The 21870-nt window shown below is 43.4% G+C and overlaps 1 protein-coding gene across 5 annotated transcripts in view; it reads right to left on the bottom strand.

Moving 5' to 3' along the window:
* Positions 1 to 21013, bottom strand: part of PPP2R2A (protein phosphatase 2 regulatory subunit Balpha) — a 70534-nt gene extending 49521 nt beyond the window's left edge. The window contains exons 1-3 of one of the 5 annotated variants that reach the window (XM_078379734.1): positions 18676 to 19019; positions 18364 to 18504; positions 17963 to 18040 (exon numbers count right to left, since the gene is read on the bottom strand). Coding sequence is in view for 4 of the 5 variants with exons in the window: in XM_020814138.3 (XP_020669797.2) it covers positions 17963 to 18040; positions 18676 to 18799 (202 nt within the window). In the remaining variant the exon portion in view is untranslated. Of the gene's footprint in view, positions 1 to 17962; positions 18041 to 18363; positions 18505 to 18675; positions 19091 to 20767 lie in introns of those variants that run through there. The other 4 variants (XM_072979078.2, XM_072979079.2, XM_020814138.3 and 1 more) reach the window with 4 other exon arrangements.
* Between the last annotated feature and the right edge of the window lie 857 nt (positions 21014 to 21870).

Genomic DNA, 21870 nt, shown 5'->3' with positions numbered 1-21870 from the left:
TAATAAAATAATACCATTCCTAATGTCCCCCTAATGCAGACAGGGGAGACTATCCAAAATTTAGCATGCCAAGTGATCATGCCAAGAGTTACTGTTGTTTTTATGCAAAATAACAAAAAAAATTCTGCAGCACCTTACAAACGATTAAGCTTTATTTAGCATATCCTTTTGTGAGCTACTTTTTAAGACACCACAGAGGGAAACAATCTAAAAACAATTACACGAAAATAAGACTTGTGGGTTTCTAAGATACTGCAATATTCTTATTTCTGACTAAGTGGACGATGTTCCACAAAATCTTACATTAAAATATAGCAGTCGATCTGTAAGGTGCCATAATGTCTTATTTTTTGTCTTTTCGGTTTGTGTTTGTTCATGTGCCTGCACAGATTAACATGGCTAGAACTTTGAAAACTGCAAGATTGTTCTGTAGGTTTCACTGCAACAGGCTACAGCCCCAAACTGCCACGTTTCAGGAAATGACAATATTTTTAAACAACCAGATATATTTTGTCATTATCTGTTTTGCCTAAGGCACATACTTTCATTTTGGTCACTATATATGATGAAGCGTGGGCGTTCAACTCTGAAAGTGAGTCCCTTTCGCGTATGTTTCCCTTATTTTGGTGAGATGGCTAAAAAACCCAGAACATTTCATACTTTACTCCTAGAATACATCAGATGGGGAATTACAATAATATGCAAACAAACATATTTTCAAAGAAATGCAAAGCTGTTGAGTTTCTGAACAGAAGCTATTAACCCTCATCATTCTGATTACTATTTTTTCTATATTTGTGCCTTGAAAAGGAAAACAATTGCACTACCTCTTGAAATGCAATTTGCGGTCCCCCCCCATTCCCCAAATTGTCTCAGCAAATACAAGGCCATGATCATGAGCACACTCCACTTTTGAAAGCCATCCACAAACATGCTTGCAAACACGCTAGCAACTTGTTCCCTCTTGAGTCATCCTTCCCAGTGAACTCTGTTTCTCCAGTTCCATCCACTTTTATTTATTTTATTTATTAAATGTAAACCCCGCCCATCTAGACCGAAGTCTACTCTGGGCAGTTAACAATAATAAACAGAATAAAAACAATATAATAAAATAAAAAACAATAGCAACATAGTTCAAGATGGGGGGGGGGAAATATTCAATGAAAGGATGGATAGCCTGCCTAAAGAGCCAGGTCTTCAGTTTGCTCTTAAAAACACCCAGTGAGGGAGCCAGACAGATCTCTGAAGGGAGACTGTTCCAAAGGTGAGGGGCCACTGCCGAGAAGACCTGGCTTCTTGTTCTTTCTCTCCGGGCCTCCCTCGGCGTTAGGCCCCTCAGCCACCCTCCCTGGCTAGAACGAGTGATTCTGGTAGATCTAGGTGGGAGGAGGCTAGATATCGAGGTCCTAAATCATTTAAGGCTTTTTATATGTCATCATTAACACTTTGAAATCAATGTGGAAACGAACAGGCAGCCAATGCAAGGCAGCCAGAGTGGGGAAAATATGCTGCTATTTTCTCGTTCCACTGAGAAGTCTGACCACTGCATTCTGCATCATTTCAAGCTTCCGCATCAATCTCAGAGGTAGCCCTAAGTACAGCGTGTTACAGTAGTCTAATCTTGAGACTACAAGCGCATGGACCAGAGTGGTGAGTGCCCCAACATCAAGATAGGGATGCAGCTGGGCAATCCGCCAGAGATGGAAATAGGCAGAGCGGACCACTGACACTACCTGGGTTTCCATGGTGAGCGCCAGATCCAGACAGACCCCCAAGCTGCTATGATGCCTCTTCAATCTCCCAGGGCCTTACAGCGCTGTAATCCGAGACATGGGAAGAGCAGCCTTGACTAATGTTATTTAGTATGGATATGCATACACATTCTTTCCCTGTTTATCAAAGACTCAATTTCCTGAGCTGAATTTTAAACTGCAAGTGCTTTGGGGCAGGGACCTGTCCTTTTGTCCTCTGTCAAGTGTCATGCATTTTGGTTGCACTCTGTATATGCTTTAGAGAGCACTAATTTGCCAGGGGCCAAATAACTCAGCTTTAAAGTCCAATGCAATGCAGTGTCAGACACACCTAGGGCCACGAACATCAGTGTAATTAATTTTGCATAATGTCAGGTCATTAGTACAGCAGTCAAAAACAAACTATTTACTGTCTGTGTTTCAAGATGATCAGTCAGGTAGCAAGAAGACAGCACTAATAGTAATGGCAACAACAATGAGAGGGAACTGCAATGGCTTGTTGTACAGGCCTTTATGCCATCGGACCGAAGCTGTGCCATTTCAGTAATGGGACAATGTCAGCAAAGACACTGAAGGGTTTGTGATCAAAAAGGAAACTCTTCACATCCCCATGCAGCCTCTTTGGTATCAGGAATGGTGGGGAAAAGCAGGAAGTCTTCTCTGTCTTTAGGACATGCCTCTCAGCTGTCAAATCTTTCATCTCAACAAATAATGCAAAGGCCCATTGTGGGGTACACAGTGGATGCATATTCAATTGACTTGGTTTTGTTATCCTTTCTAATCTGATGCCTAGTTCTTCAGGAATAAGCCCCACTTCTGAGCAATTCCGGCTAGGCACAGCTTAGCTACCCAAAGTGGTCTGATTCAGATGGCTTTTATACGAGCCCTGGAGCAAAGCAAAATGTCTAGAACTGGCTTCCAGAATGAGCAAAGCAGATTTCCAAATTCATTTGGGTCCAGAGCACAAGTCATACTGGACGGAGCACAAACGGCCTCAGCTTTCTTTTTTTCAAACAAAAGGGGGGGGGGGAAGGAAAGCATCCTGAACATATAATCCATGTCAACACTTCTTTATTCGATTCTTATGTGGCTTTCATTAGAAGTCTCAAGGAAAGAAGTGTGTGTGTTTTTTTGGATTATACCTGTGAGAATCCCATAGCCCTGTAGGATTTGCAGAGGTTTTCCACCCCTGAACATTACCCCCTACCTCTCCAAGCTTTAGGATGCTCCATCCTCTCGTTTCAACAGAATCCTGAAGTCTAGTTTAACACTATTTCTCCACATGACTGCAAAATAAACACCATTTATAGCAGTGAGCTGCTATAGTAAGTTGGGGAAAGATCCAGGTTGTTGCCCCTTTGCTTTCGTGTTTTAAAATGTCCCACCCAGTTTGACCATCGTGGATTGGGCCAAGCCCAACGTATTGACCTCCCTCTTTCTTCTCAACTACAGGTGTTAATGGAAAAGGAACACGGCCATGACTCAACCTAGCAAAAGCTTAAACCGAATAATAGTCCTTGAAAGGTCTTTTGCCTCTCTTCAGGAGGCAGGCTGCCAAGCCACAGCCGTGTACAGCTATTTATGGAGGGAGGGGGGCTTTTTAGGCCCTTGGCTGCAAACACAAACAGAATATCAATAAGCTACGCAGAACACAACAGCCAACAAGCTACTTGCTAAAAAGAGGCAGACAAAGCCGTCACAGCCCAACGGATCAAGTTCTCTATGCAACCGAAGCCTCCTCAAAACAATGTTTAAAAAACTGACACTAAAAATACTAGCCTTTTGGGGCAAGTTCTCATCCTTTAAAAAAAAAAGAAGTCTCTAACACTAACCAATTTTCTGAAACAATGCAGTAAACCTAAGGAAAGATACGTTGGAACTATTTTGGAGGACTACAAGACCGCTACTGTGTTATTACGGAGGTTGACGTCATTAGAGATGGGACTTTTGGATTTCTAGGACTCCCGGAATTCTTCTTCGAATCACAAACATGTGGAATTAAACAAACCTGCCAGTAAGAATACCTCACAATCATTTTTTTGCTTTTGTTTTCCAGAATTCTGTCATAAAGTTTTGAAATTTTCGTGATTAACTTTCCTCAGCGGAGCAGCAAAAGTGTCAGAATTCACAAAGTAAAATAGCTACTAGTTCTTCATATAATCCATCCCTTTTCTTCTCATTAATGGTCACTTACAGTCTCAATAACTCACTCTGAGTCCTTAGCGGTAGAAAAAATAAAATTGTTCCATTTACTTACAATTGTGAATATATCAACAACAAATTAATAATCAACATGTCTACTTTTAGCAACTCCGCTTCAATATACTTTTACAGACATTTTCCACCAAACACCATCAACAAAAATTAACAGGCTCTGATAACAACATTCCTATTAAAAGTCTGATATCTTACAGGCTTAAAGAGGAACACTTCCTGGCCGCTCTGCATTTTGATTGATAGATTAAACACCTCTAATAAGTAAAAGGAGGTGGAAACTGAACTATCTGAACCTATATATGTGTTATAATCCTCCAGTGCTTAAATGAAAATTGAGAGACACTCACAGGAAGAGGAAGAGCAAAGAAAGAGGAGGATGGATAGATGAAATCTGATCTCGTGGAAATAAATAAATAAATAAATAAATAAATAAATAAATAAATAAATAAATAAATAAATAAATAAATAAATAAATAAATAAGGTCTCCCACAGCAGCCAAATAGATACCATTGCAAACTGGGGCAATTTGCTCTTAAAATGTATTCTTCTGGCAAGCCAATTCCTCTTGCATCCAATGCACCAGCATCCATATATGACTGCCATGTAGGTCACACTGTAAATCTGAACTCCCTTCATTTAAGCATCATGGCTTTTAAGAAAAAAGAACACAAACCCTTGCCTTGAAGATCAAGAAGCGTTATCTGAAAGGCTGCTGAATACTTGGCAGAACCAGCTCAGGTAGCTTTCGAAGAGCAGAATCAATGCTAATTTTACCAGGCCAGTAAATTAAATAAGAAACAATAGCTTGTGTGTCATTCAAGATTGCTTCTGCTTTGCCTTCCCAGTCTCATAGAAGTCTGAGACTACCCTGCATGTGCCAGCTTCAGATAAAAACAACAACTGTGAGGTGCTTTCACAATGATATTCTCACAATGATTTGAGATTTGAAGTTGCTAACAGCAGGGACTTATTTTCTGCTGATTTATACAGATGGTTCTGGATAAAGACTAATATCAGGGAAAGGGGTTAGTGGGTGCACAGTTGCTAGTTTCATATATTTTCGTTCATCCCAAAACATTGTGATGAAGTGATGACAACTTCCAAGAATCTTTCCAATTTGGCTAGGGTAGATAGGAACCAACATTTGATCATCTTTAAAAAGCCACACATTTCTGAGCACCAACCTAAGGAAGTAAAATCTGTTTGCAATATTCTGCAAAACACAAATATTATTCAACAAGAATAGGAGGTTTTCAACAGAAGTTGGCAAAACTTGGCTCCTTCCTACTTTTGAAGAAGGAACTGTGCTGTGGGTTGCCACTGGACGTCAAGCTGATAAAAACAACTGAAGGGCCTACATTTATTGTTTGCATTTATTTAAAACACTTATGCCTACAATATTAAAAACAATTCAAAACCTGGAAGGGGAGAAAGAAAACCAAATATAGAAAAACAGAAGCTCAACTCTGACGCAGCTGGTTATTGAGAAAAAGCCAGCCGGAAAAGAAAATGTTGATGATTTGGTACAGTTGCAAATTGGGATATTGGGGATTACTGCTTTTACAGAGGGACATGGCTTGGCTTGCATTTGCAGCATAGAAAACAGAAATCTGGTGAGAAAGCTGCATTTTCCATAAACTATTCAGCTAGAACTAGTCATCAAAGTACAACCGTGAAGAAACATGCAGTTAGTTGCCTAGTTAATGAAACTTTCCTTCTCCCACTAGGGTATATTTTGGGCACACAGACCACAAATTATTTGCATGCTCTCTAATAAGATATGTGCTATTTAGCAAAAATGGCATTACAGAGCACACAGTTCCCAAATAGCTGAAGCACAAAATGCGAAGTTCCAAAGCAGATAAATGTGGCACTACATTGTAGATTTAAAACATGCACGCGGAAGCAGAAAGTCATTCCATCTTCCTTGTTAATGGACATTTTTCCCCCCACTGGATCACAGCTTATAACTTGGTAGTACCAGACAAAATGGTTTTGGGAGAAGTAATGGCTGTCAGCGGATTCCCTGTCCTAGAATCTATATGTTCTTTTTTTCCCCCTTTCAACAGATAAGTCAGGTTTGGGATTTTCCCCCCTAAGGCTTATCCCAAAGACAACTCAGAATTCACGCACCATCAAGTAAAAGCATTTTGTCGACAGTGGGCTGGAGCGATTCTTAAATTCAACTCTCTAAAATGAATGATTCCGCAGTGATAAAATTAGGGCAGATGCCTGGCTGCCTGGGGGTTTGAGAAGCAGCTCAGATAGCAACGTTTTAAGGCAAAAATCAACTTATGACTTCTAGATCTCCAAATGGAAAATTACATATTAAAAGTGCCCTAGCAAGGTAATTATTTCCCCTTCAGTGTACAACAAAAGGACAGTGGAGTAGGAAAGATCTCACAATTCAGTGGTTCAACTTAATCACTAACCGTCCATGGGGGTGGGGGAGGGAAAAATAGGATTTTCATGCTGCAACATTATAGCAACCCAACAATCACAAAAAAAAAAAAAATCAAGCTCTGGGTTTCATTGCACAAAAAGTTACTGTACCAGGGTAGGAGGGTGGATTTGACTTAAGTGGGCTTGGGGCCAATTGAGGAGAAAGGCAATCAATCAATACAAGCTGCTCATGATAATGGACAAATGCAAAATCTTTCTTTTCCTTAAAAAACCAACAAGATACTGTATGCCATGCTTCCCAACGCCATGCCTCCGACAAGTCTGGAGCTCCAATGGCCACCAGCTGCAGTCAACACAGTCAGTGTCAAGGAATTCTGGAAAACATAGACTTGGAACATCTGGAGAACCCCAAACTGGGTAAAGAAGGATAGCGCACAACCAACAGTGACCAGTATCTTGTTGGCATTTGCATAAAGTATTTGGATATCTTGCCAATGGCTAGTTGTGTGAAAAAGGACGAGGTGGCTGCCACGGCATGCCTTGGTTATGTACTTGCTCACACACCAGATTGCACAGATGAGTTGCACCTCAGCACCTTCTCAATAATCAGCAATTAAGTGTGGCAAGTTGTATCACCTGAGCCACAACGCTCCCATCATAATGCCCACATCCTGTTTCTCTCAATTCAGAATCTCCAAATGCATCGGGTCTTCTCATACAAGGAAACTGGTCCTCATGCCTAAATTCTGGTGGCCTTTTCCTGCATTAGAAAAATCAGCAAGTGCTGCGCCACTTTTCCAGATAGAACAGAACACCAATGAACTAGAGTACTTACCATGAAAACCCTTCTTCCAGCACTTTGTGCTCATTTACAGCCATACGCTGTAATACATTACCACATCTTATATTTCATGTCCTGCTACAATGCACCAGATACTGAACTAATTATTTTCCCATAGAAACAATGTCTAAACACATTATCAGTCATGGCGCCATTTCTTCCTTTCCGGTTAACCATCATGCATCAGATACAGGTTTTGTTCCAAACTCCACAGAAAATTAGATCGAGAAATGTATCCTTCTAAAGTACAGTAGGACCGCAGTATGCTTGAGGGATCAGTCCCAACCCTCCCCCCCACGCAGATGCCGAAAAATGTGGAAGTATCGAATGCTATGGTCTCTAGTTCGAGGAAATACATCTTGGAAATTAGTATCTTGAACCGAACCTCAAATGCCACTTCATTAAGATCTACATGGGAACATATGAGTAAAAAAAAAAAAAAATGAGCTGCTGGCTAGCTCAGTGGTTTAGGTTTCTGGCTGCATAGCCAGAGGTTGAGAGTTCAATTGTGCCTTCATGACAGAATCTGGACTCAATGATCGATAGGGTCCCTTCCAGCTCTGAAGTTTTAAGATGAAGAGGATGATGATTATATCTCGTGTTCTAATGACATGTATATTAATGCCCACTTAAGCATACTTTTTATTTTTCAAAAATACAAATGATTTTTTAAATTAAATGATACATAAAACCCGGATGGAAAAATCTTTTTCTTTAAAAAAAGATTCAAATAATGATTTATATATATAAAAAAACATTTTTACTTAAGTCTTTTTTTTAATTTTGTTTTTAATTTAAATTGAGTTCAATCGAATCCGACCTGCATAAAGCCATATGCATTCAACACCCAATGGGCAGATTACACTACAAGAAGTCAATGCAGTGCAATAATTTCAATGGTGGAAGGGAACAGCCTGAAATAAGAGAAAAATTGAAGGAGATACCCCATTCCCAACAGAGGAATGCTCAAACACACAATCCTGAACTAGTAAAGAGTCTAGATTTTTGCTGAACATCTTGACCAGCTCTTAACACATACATTTCCTAACACGAAGGTTCTTCCGCAGGCCCCAGAGGCAATTCTGCACTGAGGCACTTAGATGAAAGCACAGAAGCCTAATTATATTTAAAATTTGAATAAAAATAGCAAACACTACATGTTCCACAACTTCCCCTCCCCTATATTTTTTTGAGCAGACTTCAAAGCAAGTCCACCGTATACTTCCAGCTTTAAAATTATCATACGGAACAGCTCCCACCCAGCCACCCTTGGTCTCCACTGTACATCAGAACGTGTCTTTGACCCCTTCGTTTCGGCTGGTCTTTCTAGTCCCAAAGTACCAGGACCTTTCCAAAAGGAGGAGGAAGGCCAAGTCTATCCATCAAGAAGCTCTGACACTTTTAGAAAGGAAACACACAATCAGAGGAAAAGTGACACAACTTGCAAACAGAGCAGTCGCCCTGGCAATGGGAACACACAACTCATGAGCCAGGAGCTATGGAGGTGGGGCCTTTCCCTCTTGCAAATGTTTCTGCAGTCATTCAGAGGGATGGGGAGGAAACAGCATGCTGGTTTCCTTTGGAACTGAAGTCCTCCCCTAATTAGTCACATATAGCCCAGGAAAACATTTCTGATTTTAAAAGGCAGAAATGCAAAAGAAAGCATCAAGACCAAGAAATCTGTGCCTGAGAAAGTAGGCAAGCGTGTGAACAAGCATTTGACCTCTACCGCCAGGTCATTTTTAACATATACAGCTATTTGGGTCTTTTTAAGAACGGCTGGGTTAAAAATATTTTAAATGACTAAGTTTATCATTTTGATCTAAATCAGTAACCTTTCTTACAAAGCATGCTTGAGAATATATAGAAACCATTTTAAAAAATACATACAAGCATAACAAAAACACAATTCAGAATGTTAAAATGAGCAGAATCAAAACTTTCTCATCATTTCTAACAGGGTACGTGTGAAAAATGCCATGTTTGGTGTGTAGGTTTTTGGGGACAACAATTGTCAATACAATTTGGTGTGTGCAAAGTTGCAGAGGGATAACAACTAGGTTTGCCACTCTAATAGGATAAGCATCTCAAGGAAATTATCGAAAGCTAAACTTGCAATTTTGACGGTATTTCTAGGAACTTCCAACATCACACAAATTCAAGAACAAAAAAAGAAAAAGGTTAAAAAAAGGGGAGGAGGAAAGAACAGAATAAAGGGCGGCAGCTTCTACAGTAACTTTTCAGGTTTTAAGCAAACAAAAAGTAAATCTGCAGCATTTTTGAAAAATGAAGCACTTGGTTTGAACCCTTTAAAAATAAATGAAAGGAAAAAGAGAAAGCCAACAAGCAAGGAATCTTAAGAAGCTTCAGTCTCAACGTACAACCTAAAATGGCTGTCCACAAATGACTTAGCACTGGATAAAACAGGAAGAATTTCAAATCAAGCCATTAAAATGCCAATTAGATGCCAGTGTCCCTGCTTGCTAAGTCCTTGAGACAGAGCAGACCTCAAAAGAGAATATTGATAGTAAACACATAATCGGAAATATTCCACCTACCCCCTTCTGCAAAATCTCAATCCACAAAATGTTTGATGCTAATATGACAGGGCAAGGCTGCACAATCGAAACTGAAAGCACGCAAACAGACCCAGAAGTGTCCTAGATCTCTCTTCCAAGTGATACAGTCGTGTGACCATCCTACACATCTCATCCTTGTGGAAAACCGTGAGCTTCTGCACAGCTCTGTTGTATGGTATACACCACCAAGACACCACAGTGATCAGCATTCTCCTCAAACTCAAGATTAACACCACAGAAAGTGAGTGTGGCTACTGTATTCCACACTCATCTGTGAACACTTACACAGAGATGCAAAACCATATTAAGAACAGGACTGAGTACTGTTCTCTTATTCCCATTTTTTTAATTCACAAAGAGTCTAAGCATTGGTCCCCCTTAAATGACAGGGACGAATGAGGTTGGGGCAATGATTAGATGCCTCCACTCATTCCTCTTGCTAAATCAAAGGAGAGGGAAAAATGATTGAATCTAAGAGTCCCTAATGTTTATGTGAACAAGGAATCTGTCTTGACAACCAGATCAAATTCTTCATCAAAAGTTAAATCTGAGTGATGCTGGGCTGCAACTTCCAAGAGCCCCAAACAGCATGGCCAAAAGACTGAGAAGGTGGTATCTGATGTCTCAGAAGATCAGGGCAGTTGCAACATTTAAGCTGAAACTCCCAACAAGTACAGTGGTGCCTCTCAAGACAAATGTAATTTGTTCCGCGAGAAGTGCAGTCTTGTGAAAAAATCATCTTGCAATAAATGAAATTTATTCGTCTTGCAAGGCATCGGTCTTGGGAAAAAAAGTCTTGCAAAGCATAGTCATAGAAGAAACTGTCTTACGAGGCACTATAGCAGTGGTGTCGAACTGTGGCCCGCCAGATGTTCTTGGCCTTCAACTCCCAGAAATCCTGGCCAGCAGAGGTGGTGGTGAAGGCTTCTGGGAGTTGAAGTCCAAGAACATCTGGAGGGCCACAGTTCGACACCACTGCACTATAGCAATGGCAAAAACAAATCGTCTTGCAGGTTTTTCGTCCCGCGAGGCATTCGTCTTGCAAGGCACCACTGTAACTGTTTCCACCCCTCACAGTGGAGAGATTACTTAGATCTCCTACCTTCCCTCCTCACAAGAAACTGCCCTACCATAAGGCTATCACGGATATCCATCCTCACACTAACCAAGGCTCCTATGTTGAACCGAGATCTTAAACAGTGCTCCAATGTAGGTTTTGAATCACATTTTACAATATTCCTCTTAATCATTCTCTAAGTAACAATGCACAAGTTCTGGAAAGTAGTTTGACATGTCAACTGCGATTTAGTCATCCAGCATTACCGCTGCTTCACACATTAGCGGTTCATACAGCAACCCATTAAAACACTGTAGCCTTTATTAGATGGCCTGCATAAAACAGTATATTCAATCACATTTAAGATACAACTGCTTACTGGAGAGGTACGTATATGTTTTCCTTATTGCACTGGAGACAGCTTGAATTGCAATGCACAGAAAAGAGGCTGGACCATGTGCAGATGTGAAGAAAGCCAATTCCAAAGATTAAGGCTTATTAGCACACTACATATATTAAGAACCCTACTTTCTATAGGATATTATGGGTATCCTTCCTAATATTCATTGGAAACCTTCTGATCGCTCTCGCACGCACAGACATCTCTTACAGCATTCCTGTCACAGCAAGTTCATCACCCTGGCCAGGACCTGCCAAACGAAGTAATTAACAGCTTCACAGTCCCATTCTGGTATTAATGAACCATTGTCACGTGTCCTATTAGCAGTATCCTGGACTGGTCGTGGGAATATGTATAAATATGGTGAACACAGTACAGTGGTGCCTTGACTTATGACCATAATCCGTCCCAGAAGATGGGCATAACTCGAAACGGTTGTAAATCGAAGCATCATTTCCCATGGGAATGCATGGGAACAGGATTAATCCGTTCCTGCATTTAAGAAAAAAAAAGAAAGAAAATACTGCAAGCCCCACTGGAATGTGATGGGGCTGCAAAAAAAAAAAAAAACCCTAACCCAAACCCACCCTGCAAAACCCTGTAAATGCACTCACCCAGGAGCAGAAAGCAGCACCAGGCAGTCCGAAGCCTCGGCCGACCCACACACTCTAACCACTGGGACGAAAGAGCTACTTTGTAGCTCTTTCACCCCAATGGTTATTTGAATTCCCTGCCTTTTCCCCTGCTCTTTTCTGCTTGCAACTCAAAGCTCCAGCCACAAGTCGAAGCAAAATTCTGCAGCCAGAGCTGGTTGCAACTCAAAATGGTCGTGTTGCAGGACATTTTTAAGTCAGGGCACCACTCTATTTGCACACTTTGTATCCAAAGAAGTAGATTTTGTTCCATGAAACCTCACAGTGAAATAAACGTCATATCCTTAAATTGCTACATTATTTCTCTTTTTTCTTCACAACAGAAGTTATACTTACTACATTTTTATCACCCTTTTAAGCCAAAGAGCTCAGTGTCCCATATATTAAGAAATACAGTTGTGTTCAAAATTATTCAACCCCCACTGAAATTGAATGTTTTGGCCATTTTGACATTGATTTTGATCATTCAGTCATCTTGCTTACATTTACATGAAAGAGGCACTTGTAGGTCAGAGAAATATAACCTTAAGTTTATAATGAAATAACCACAAATGTCTTTTCTGTGCTCACATCATTATTAGTTTTTATTCAACCCCCAAGTGACATTCAATCTTAGTACTTAGTACAACATCCTTTTACAGTTATAACAGCTTTTAAACGTGAAGCATAGCTTGACACAAGTGTCTTGCAGCGATCTACGGGTATCTTCGCCCATTCTTCATGGGCAAAAGCCTCCAGTTCAGTCAAATTCTTAGGCTTGCGCACTGCAACTGCTTTCTTTAAGTCCCACCAGAGGTTCTCAATCGGATTTAAGTCTGGTGACTGCGATGGCCACTCCAAAATGTTCCAGCCTTTCCTCTGCAACCATGCTCTAGTGGACTTGGAGGTATGCTTGGGATCACTGTCCTGTTGAAAGGTCCAACGTCTCCCAAGCCTCAGGTGTGTGACGGACTGCATCACATTTTCATCCAATATCTCCTGGTACTGAAGAGAATTCATGGTACCTTGTACACGCTGAAGCTTCCCTGTACCTGCAGAAGCAAAACAGCCCCAAAGCATTATTGACCCTCCACCATGCTTCACAGTAGGCAAGGTGTTCTTTTCGTCATATGCCTTGTTCTTCCTCCTCCAAACATAGCGTTGATCCATGGGCCCAAACAGTTCTAATTTTGTTTCATCAGTCCACAGAACACTATCCCACAACTTTTGTGGTTTGCCCACATGACTTTTGGCATACTGCAGTCGACTCTTCTTATTCTTGGGAGACAGCAAGGGGGTGCGCCTGGGGGTTCTGGCATGGAGACCTTCATTACGCAGTGTGCGGCTTATTGTCTGAGCTGAAACTTCTATACCCACATCTGACAAATCTTTTTTCAGTTCCTCAGCAGTCACACGGGGACTTTTCACCACTCTACGCTTTAGGTAGCACACAGCAGTCGAAGTCAGCATCTTCTTTCTTCCACGACCAGGTAGCATTTCAACAGTGCTCTTTGCCTTGAATTTGTGAATGATGCTTCCTATGGTGTCTCTTGGTATGTTTAACTTCTTTGCAATCTTCTTATAGCCATTGCCCTTCCTGTGAAGACAAATCACCTCTTCTCTTGTCTTCCTGGACCATTCTCTTGACTTCACCATGTTTGTAACCACACCAGTAAATGTCTAGAAGGAGCTGAGTATCACAGTCATTTTAAAGCTGCCTAATTGGTGCTTATTATGCTTGATTGGTGCTTGGTGACATCCACAGGTGTTTTCAATACCTGATCGAAAACACCTGAATGAACCTCTCTTCTTCAGAGTGGTAGTCTTTAAGGGGTTGAATAATTGTGGCAATGAAGAAACCACAAAAGAAACATTTACTACTGTATTACATAAACAATTGATGTTATTTTAGTTGCATTTGGTTCTTTAAAACGTCCTTGTAGGATTTCATTCTGAATACAATTCCAAATGTACACTATAGTCCCTAAACCCCTTTACAGCATTGGGGGTTGAATAATTTTGAACACAACTGTACTCTCATTTCCCCCCAACTTGTGAGAAGCTTGGGAGTCACAGATTTGGGCCTCCTGCTTAGTTTTACCCGAATGCCCAACATTCCACCACACTGATTCCAATTAAGCAAGATGCAACAAGTATTATTATTATTATGGAACTGCCTGGATAGCACAGTGATTCAGGTATCTGCCTGGGCTTCAAATCAAAATCAAAAGACGAAATCACGAAATCAAAAGACACCTGCTTCTTGGGAGGAAAGCAATAACAAACCTCAACAGCATCTTAAAAAGCAGAGACATCACCTTGCCGACAAAGGTCCGCATAGTCAAAGTTATGGTTTTTCCTGTAGTGATGTATGGAAGTGAGAGATGGACCATAAAGAACGCTGACCACCATAGAATTGATGCTTCTGAATCGTGGTGTTGGGGGAGGCTCTTGAGAGTCCCCTGGACTGCAAGGAGAACAAACCTATCCATTTTGAAAGAAATCAACCCTGAGTGTTCACTGGAAGCACAGATCCTGCAGCTGAGGCTCCAGTACTTTGGCCATCTCATGAGAAGAGAAGACTCCCTGGAAAAGACCCTAATGTTGGGAAAGAGTGAAGGCAAGAGGAGAAAGGGACGACAGAGCATGAGATAGCTGGACAGTGTCATCGAAGTGACCAACATGAATTTGACCCAACTCCGGGAGGCAGTGGAAGACAGGAGGGCCTGGCGTGCTCTGGTCCATGGGGTCACGAAGAGTCAGACATGACTTAATGACTAAACAACAACTGGGCTTCCTAGGAAAAGAACCAGTCTGTGTAGCCTTGAGCAAGCTGCACAGTCACGCTGGGATGCCCCCAGAAGAAGGGAATAGTCAACCAGTACTCTCTTCCTAGAAAACCCTAAAAAGAGTTGCCATAAGCCAGAATTAACTTGTGTGCATATTAGTAAAATACTGGTGTAACATGTACACTATTCCTAATACTGCAGGTTTCCACAGGTCTGATGGTGTTACTTCAGCTGATTATATTATTTTATAAAACTCTGCAGCATTGTTCCCAATGTCTTGATGGCTACGGGGACCACTGACATGTGTTTCATCCACAAGTGAGATGTCTACTGCCAGGTCTCTAATATAACATAAGGGGCAGAACACAAGCAGAGCACCTCAACACTGCAGGCACGGTATACCAACATCTGCATCAAAAAAAGAGAAAAGCAAGAGGAATCCACTAACACTGGGCAGGAGGGTCTTGTACTGCAATAGCTCTCTATCTTCAGCCTTTCGGAAGCTTTGATTTCAAATTCCAGAAGCTCCTGCCTCCATTGCCAATGATCAGAGATTGTGGAAGGCCACAATCTTTACACGCAGAAATCTTTCCAACCCCTACTAACCCAGCATTCAAATGGAGACACCAGACATTTAACCGGGAGCTTTTGCAAAAATGAAATTCATGGTCTATGCATGAAATCTAGGCACTCTTCATCCTCCCAACAACCTTGTGGGGAAAAAAGTGACCGACCCAAATTTACCCAGAGGTTTCACAGCTCGGTCAGAACTTAAACCTGGATCTCTCCAATCCCAATGCAATAATAAATCCTATACCACACTGTCTCCCAGTATGCTTACGTGGGTACCAGACCAAGTGAATCCTGCAGGTTTTTTTTCTCCTGCTTGATAAATATCCAAAGGATTAGGCTGTATAACTAGAGTCAAGAAATGGTGACAGGTTTTGCAACCGAATGATTTCCCGCTCAATATTCTTCCTGTATTTCTAACGGTGCTAGTTCCAAGGCATACCACAGCCAACTCTTTCTCATGTGGAACTCTACACACACATCTTCCTGTTATGTTCCTCTCTATTAAATTATGATTCCTGGTAACTAACAATACTCATCGTTTTGACTTGCATGTCTTCCAAAAACACAATGCACAACCAGTTTAGTTTGTTCCAATTTAAACAGTCATGTTTTTGTTTCAAACAGACAACGGTCCAAATGATGAGCTATTCTCCACACCATACGAATCACGAGAGTTTCTCTGAAACACAAAATCATTCTAAAGCAATGGCGCGTGTTTTTAGCATCAGTTCTGAAAGCGGTCTAGTCCTGACCAGTTACGCCCAGCACCCACACATCAGAAGAGCCCAAGGATTTAAGGAGCTAGGCACGGACCCTGCCCAATTGTCTCATACCAGTGACAGAAGATAGCATCCAACATGGCATCTGTCCAGAGCAACAGTGTGGGGGCAACACTCTTTAGCTAAAAGGACAGCACAAGCAGGCCACGTTCCAAGCCAAACAAAACAAGTCTTAGAAACTCTACGCAGCTGAAGGTCCACAGAAAGAGCCATGCATTACATAAGGGATGTGTAATATCCAGTTCTCCTTATGTTCCTGAATTACAAGCTCCCACAATTCCAAAACAATACAGCTAAGGGTAAGAGATGATCAAAATTGTAGTTCAAGAACAGCAAGTGGGATTTGACCTTTTGGCTAAGACCAAGTGGATCAGCAGCAGCAGGAAGCTCATGCGTTCCCTACCTCTGCACTAAAATTTACTGAAATTGGCACTGAAATTTACAGCCCTATGTAAAGTTGTCACCCTCACCGCTTTAACATGCAGGAGCGTTGCCTCCTCATACTCTAATGGCATTTCACTCCCTCCATTCCATGGGATGCTAGTGGGAAGCACTGAGCTGCGCTAAGATATCATGAAAATGTCACTGCTCTGTTGAGTAATTCCATTTGTTTAATTTTTTAATTACATTATCCCTTTCCACCACAAAAAAGTGCTAAAGGAAGCCAGTAACATCAGCAGAAGGAAAAAAGAGAAATAAATTAAACAAGGTCTTAACAGCATCAGTTCGAGACACCAATTAAACAAGGAATCCATTAAAAGCAATGCAACCAACAACAAACACCAAAATGGTTAAAAAGTTCAATATGAAGAGATAATAGTTTACACCCTTTTTTAAAAGGAGAACAGCAGGCAGATCTTTGAAAGTTGTTTTCTAAAAAAATTAAGAGTAGCATATTTGAGCCCTGTTCTTAATGCACAAAAAATATCTCAACTATGAGGTTACAGAGGAGGGGGGGGGGAAGGCAACCCCTTTCCCCAGAAATGGTGCTTTCAATGGCATTTCCATGCCTCTCCTGTATCCTTCAGGAAGAGAAGTTATTCCTATTAGGGCGAGACAACTGGTTCAGCCCAAGCTGTACCATCATTTGTACTACAACTCCCAGAAATCCACATTAAGTATGCTGCCTATGGCATTGCAGGAACTGAAGTCAAACACATCCTAAAAACACTACGTTGGGAAAGGCCAATACATCATAATTTTGCAAACACATATTCTTAAACTCTTATTGAATGCTAAAGCTTGGAGCCTTTGGGTTTGGAAGGAAGTCTTGGCAGCCAGGGAAACACAGGTTGGTCAGTCTTATTGCAGACAGAGCAGATGCTGTCCTTTGCTTTGGATGAGACCACATTCACTCAGCAACCCTGAAAAAATGGATGAGATCTCAGCCATATGACTTTCAAACGTTCCAAAGCCTCCACCAATAGACGTGTTCTTGTTACCAAACGTTATACTACGGTGCACACTCTTGCATTTCACATGACATCTGGACCTAGGTGGCAGCACCTTGGGCCGGCAAGACCAAGCACAGGAAAAAGCTTGCTATTCGTTTTTTTTAAAATGTGGTTGAATAAAAGGTATCACTTACTCTTGCATTCAAGAAAATTCAAGGGAACCAGATTTCAGATTCCAACACTTCCCCAAAAAGGATTAATAAACCCTTTCTCACGTGCATTTCCAAAGTGACTATATCACTGTTCTTCTAACCAACACAAAATTAAGTATCCCAAGCCTTCTCGTTGTAATGAGATGACTGAAAATACTGTATTATTTCAGCCAAAAAATGATTTGCCGGGTACTTTGAGAGAGGAAATACGAAGACTCTGTTAAGACAAAGGCATTACAAGGGGAAAGGGGCGGGGGTATTCAGATAACTGCATCATCAAAAATCAAACATCTATTAGCAATGCAATTTAAATAGATCCAGAGCTTGTTCTTACCTTCAGCTACATCATCATCCACAGCCCCTTTCACCTGAGAAAAACACCACTGAATGTCATTCCCGCCACCGCCGGCTCCTAGAAACAAAACAGAAGTTAAAATAAATCCAGACCCACGCCCTGCCTCCTAAACTTGGCTGCACCGTCTTCACATTCCACTCTAGTCAACAGTGATTGTTGGTATGGGAAAGCAAGGCAGATCCCTCTACGCCCAGTTCCAAAGCAGAAGGAAATGCAGAAAAACCCACACCTACTTCTCAATCCCACCCCCAAATACATCAACACACACACTTTTGTCAAGAAGGGTTAACTCAAATATCGTATCTATCTGTCCAGCACAGAAACCAACCCAGTTTCTCTACAAGCTGCTCATATCTCTCAGAACTTCATTACTTCCGAACCTGTGCAACAGTCAAGACACGCATGTGCAGATTTCCAGTCTTCCTACGGATCAAGTTTGCTTCCTTAGTCAATTTTGGCACCAGCAAGGAAATTGTGTGATGTATTTCTCTAACAACGGATGTTCTTATTTTTAGGAATTTCTGTTTCAACATCAAAAAACGACAGCCACAGAAAGTTAAACCTTTTGATACACAAGGAAGTCATTTTGGTTAACAACTCCTCTCCGCCCACACCCACCCACAAGGAAAGATCACCAATCCTGAGACCTAAACAGGCTGGCTTGGTTAAGAGTAAGCTTCAAAACTAACTACCATAAAAGATGGACCGGAGCGAAAACTTCAGAAACATTACTGCCTCGGTGGAAGCCAGTGAATCATTTGAACCTCGCCACCCGAACATGTAGAAAACATGCCACCCATTTCTTCTGCATATCATTCAGAGCAAGTCATTGGGTTGGGTTTGCGCAGGAAGAGAGAATGAAGAAAGACCGAGAGGCGGTCAAAATGGAGCTTTTCCTGCACTCCTCCAACAAGCCAGCCAAGTTTCCTGGTATTCTCTCTCAAAGCAGTGCAACTGTTGCATCCTGGCAAAAAAAAGAAAGAAAGAAAAGGGGGGGGAGGCGCCTTTCCCTCTCCACTGAAAGCTGAGTAACTCTGAAGCAAAAAAGTTCAAGGCAGAAGAATGACTGCTCCAAAGGCGCCCAAGGAATGGCAGCCAACAGGAAAAGTGAGAACAATCTACAAGTGTTCTATTTGCATTTCCCTTTGTTCCCGGGTACAGAATTCACTTGACCATATCTGGGCACCAACGGGAAAGGTGAACGGATGTTTAGCTACACCATGTAGACACACACAGGGTTCAAAGACATCCTACAGCAAGGCCTATAGACAAGCGTTGAGTCATTGGCAGCTGAATCCCTTTAGCTATAGATGGTTTTAACCCCCCCCCCGCTTTTTTTATTTTTATTATTTTATTTTATTTTGGAGGGTGAGAAGCAGGAAAGGGACAGCTCATTCAGGAAACCTGGACATCTTCCTCTCCCTTACTACATTCAAAGCTTGGCTCTCCCATTGATATTTTTTTAAAACTGGGTGGAACGGAAGGACAGAATTGTTGATGCAAGTTTAGCAAACCACAGATCTGAGCGCAGCTTCTTCGCGGGCTCCTCTCTCCCAAACACAAAGCAAATTAGATTTGTAGGGCGAGGGCGGGGGTGAACCTATTCCAGAAAAAGAAACAGGGAGGGAAAGCGGGGAGGGAAACAGGCAGCCTTTCTGCCTTTTCAAACCATGCTCCCGAGGGGCAACCAACCTCCAGCGAGGGCCGGCCAGCAGGGTCTCCCTTGCAAAACCTTGCAAAACCAGGAAGAACATCATCCCTCATGCCCTGGCACATGTTCTCAAACCAAGCAGGTCTCCCCTCTGACCATAACATATACAAATCTCTCTCCCCCCCCCAAAAAAAAAACCCAAGCATGCTAATCTACCCTTTGATTCTGGATTCTGCAAGGTGGCACCTCTCCCCTCCCAACACACACACACACACACACACACACACACCCCAAAGGATTTGCACTTTTTTTGCAAAATCAGGACACAACACATGGCTCATGTCCGCCCCCCCAAACCCCAAGATGCTAAGGAACCCGCGCACCCCCCCCTCCTCGACCACCAGAAGCCCCCCAACTCAAGAGGCCATGATGGGAGGGTCTCCACGGCTCCTTGCCTGCCCCCCACACACACACACACAACCGGACAGAAATCGCTCTTTTAAGACGCCCCCCCCCCGCCCTGGGTCTTTAAACTCCAGGCTGCCTTGCCTCCTTTCCCATGGGGGGGGGATCTGCCGGCCTTTTGACCCAGAAAAAAAGGGGGGAGAAGAAAAAACAAGGAGATACAAATCGGGGGGGGGGAGAGATACAAATAAGCAGGGGAAGCGATTGAAGGGGCAAGAAGGTTTCCAAAGCAGGAAGCGGCGGGGGGGGGGGAGAGAGAGAAATGCAAGGAAGCAACAAGGCACACCGGGGGGGGGGAAGCAAGGTTTGCACCACGTTAGTTGCATGGAGGGGTCGTTTGGGGGAGAGAGAGAGAGGAATTGGGAATTGCAGGAAATTGTGGGGGGGGATTCGCACACGAAACTGAGGATGCCCCGAGCGATTTGCTAAGGAGGGGGAAAAGGGAAGAGCCAGCAGCCCAGCCCCTTTCCCTGGAGGGTCGGAGGGGGGGGGTGGCAGCAAGAGGCGGGAACGGCGGCTCTTCTCTCCCCCCCGGGGGGCAGCCTCCCCCCCTCCGCACCTGCCACTCCAGGTCCGCCGAGGCGCCCGGGCCAGGCAAGAGGGAGGGTCCGCTCGCCCGCCCGCCCGCCCGCCCGCTCTCCCCGCTTCCTTCCCTTCCCTTTCCTTACCTGCCATGTTGGGCTCCCGAGGGTGGCCGGGCGGGTGGGAGCGGCCTCTCCGCTCGGCGCTCCGCTCCGCAGGCCAGGCGCCCACAGCCCCGGGAGGGAGGATGGCGGCGGATGATGCCCGCGGGGGGGGGGAGTGTGTGTGTGTGAGGGGGGTCAGGGCCAGGCCGCCGCCGCCGCCGCTTCTTCTCAGGGCTTCCCCTCCTTCCTCTCTCGCTCTCTCTATCGCCCGCCCGCCCGCCGGCCTTCGCGCTCCTTCCTCCAGCCCGTCCCCCCTCCCTCCTCCCTTTCGGCTTCGACTTTCCAAAATGGCGCCGGCGGAGCCCGGCCTGACGTCACGGGCGGGGGAAGGAGGGGCCGGGAGGGAGCCGAGAGGGGCGGGGCCGAGAGGGAGCCCGGGAGGGGCGGGGCCGCAGGTGAGGGGCGGAAGGGGGGGCAGACCGTAGGGGAGCGCCGGCTAAACGAGGCGCGCACACACACACACACACACACACACACACACACACACACACACACACCCCTGGGATGGGGGCGAGATCCTGGTGTGTTTTTTTTTGGGGGGGGAGTTGGTTTGCGGGCGCATGCACGAGATTGTGCTGCTGGCATTTCCATCATCATCCTCATCTGAGAACCTGCGGAGCTGGAAGGGACCCTGTGGACCTTCCGAGTCCAGCCCCCGTCGAGGAGGCACCGTGGGGGAATCGAACTCCCCACCTCTGGCTGCCTGAAACCACTGAGCTATCCAGCAATATACGGTCAAAAAAGAGAGAGAGAGAGAGAGAGAGATTTCTCCCCTCATGTTTCTGTATCCTCAATAAAAGATATCCATTCATTCATTCAATATATCTTACTCCATCTTTCTCCTTAAAAAGCTCCTAAGATTTCCTGGAGAGACAATATTTGAAGCTGAGAATTATCAGTGTGCAGCAGTGGTTTGCAATTAAAAGATGATATTTCAAGCGAAGAGCCATGGTGATTGCTTTGCACCTCAACACCTCTGCAACCAGGATGGGACCCAATTTCTCCATGGGTTTGGAAGAACTGAGGACAGGAGGTTTTGAAGGTCACTTATGGGTTGCAATAAATGGGATGCAACTTGACAGCCC

This window comes from Pogona vitticeps, chromosome 8 (assembly GCF_051106095.1).
Source record: "Pogona vitticeps strain Pit_001003342236 chromosome 8, PviZW2.1, whole genome shotgun sequence".
In the NCBI taxonomy this organism is placed as follows: domain Eukaryota; kingdom Metazoa; phylum Chordata; class Lepidosauria; order Squamata; family Agamidae; genus Pogona; species Pogona vitticeps.
The sequence above is the reverse complement of the archived record's forward strand: the minus strand, read 5'-3'. Positions and strand labels throughout refer to the sequence as shown.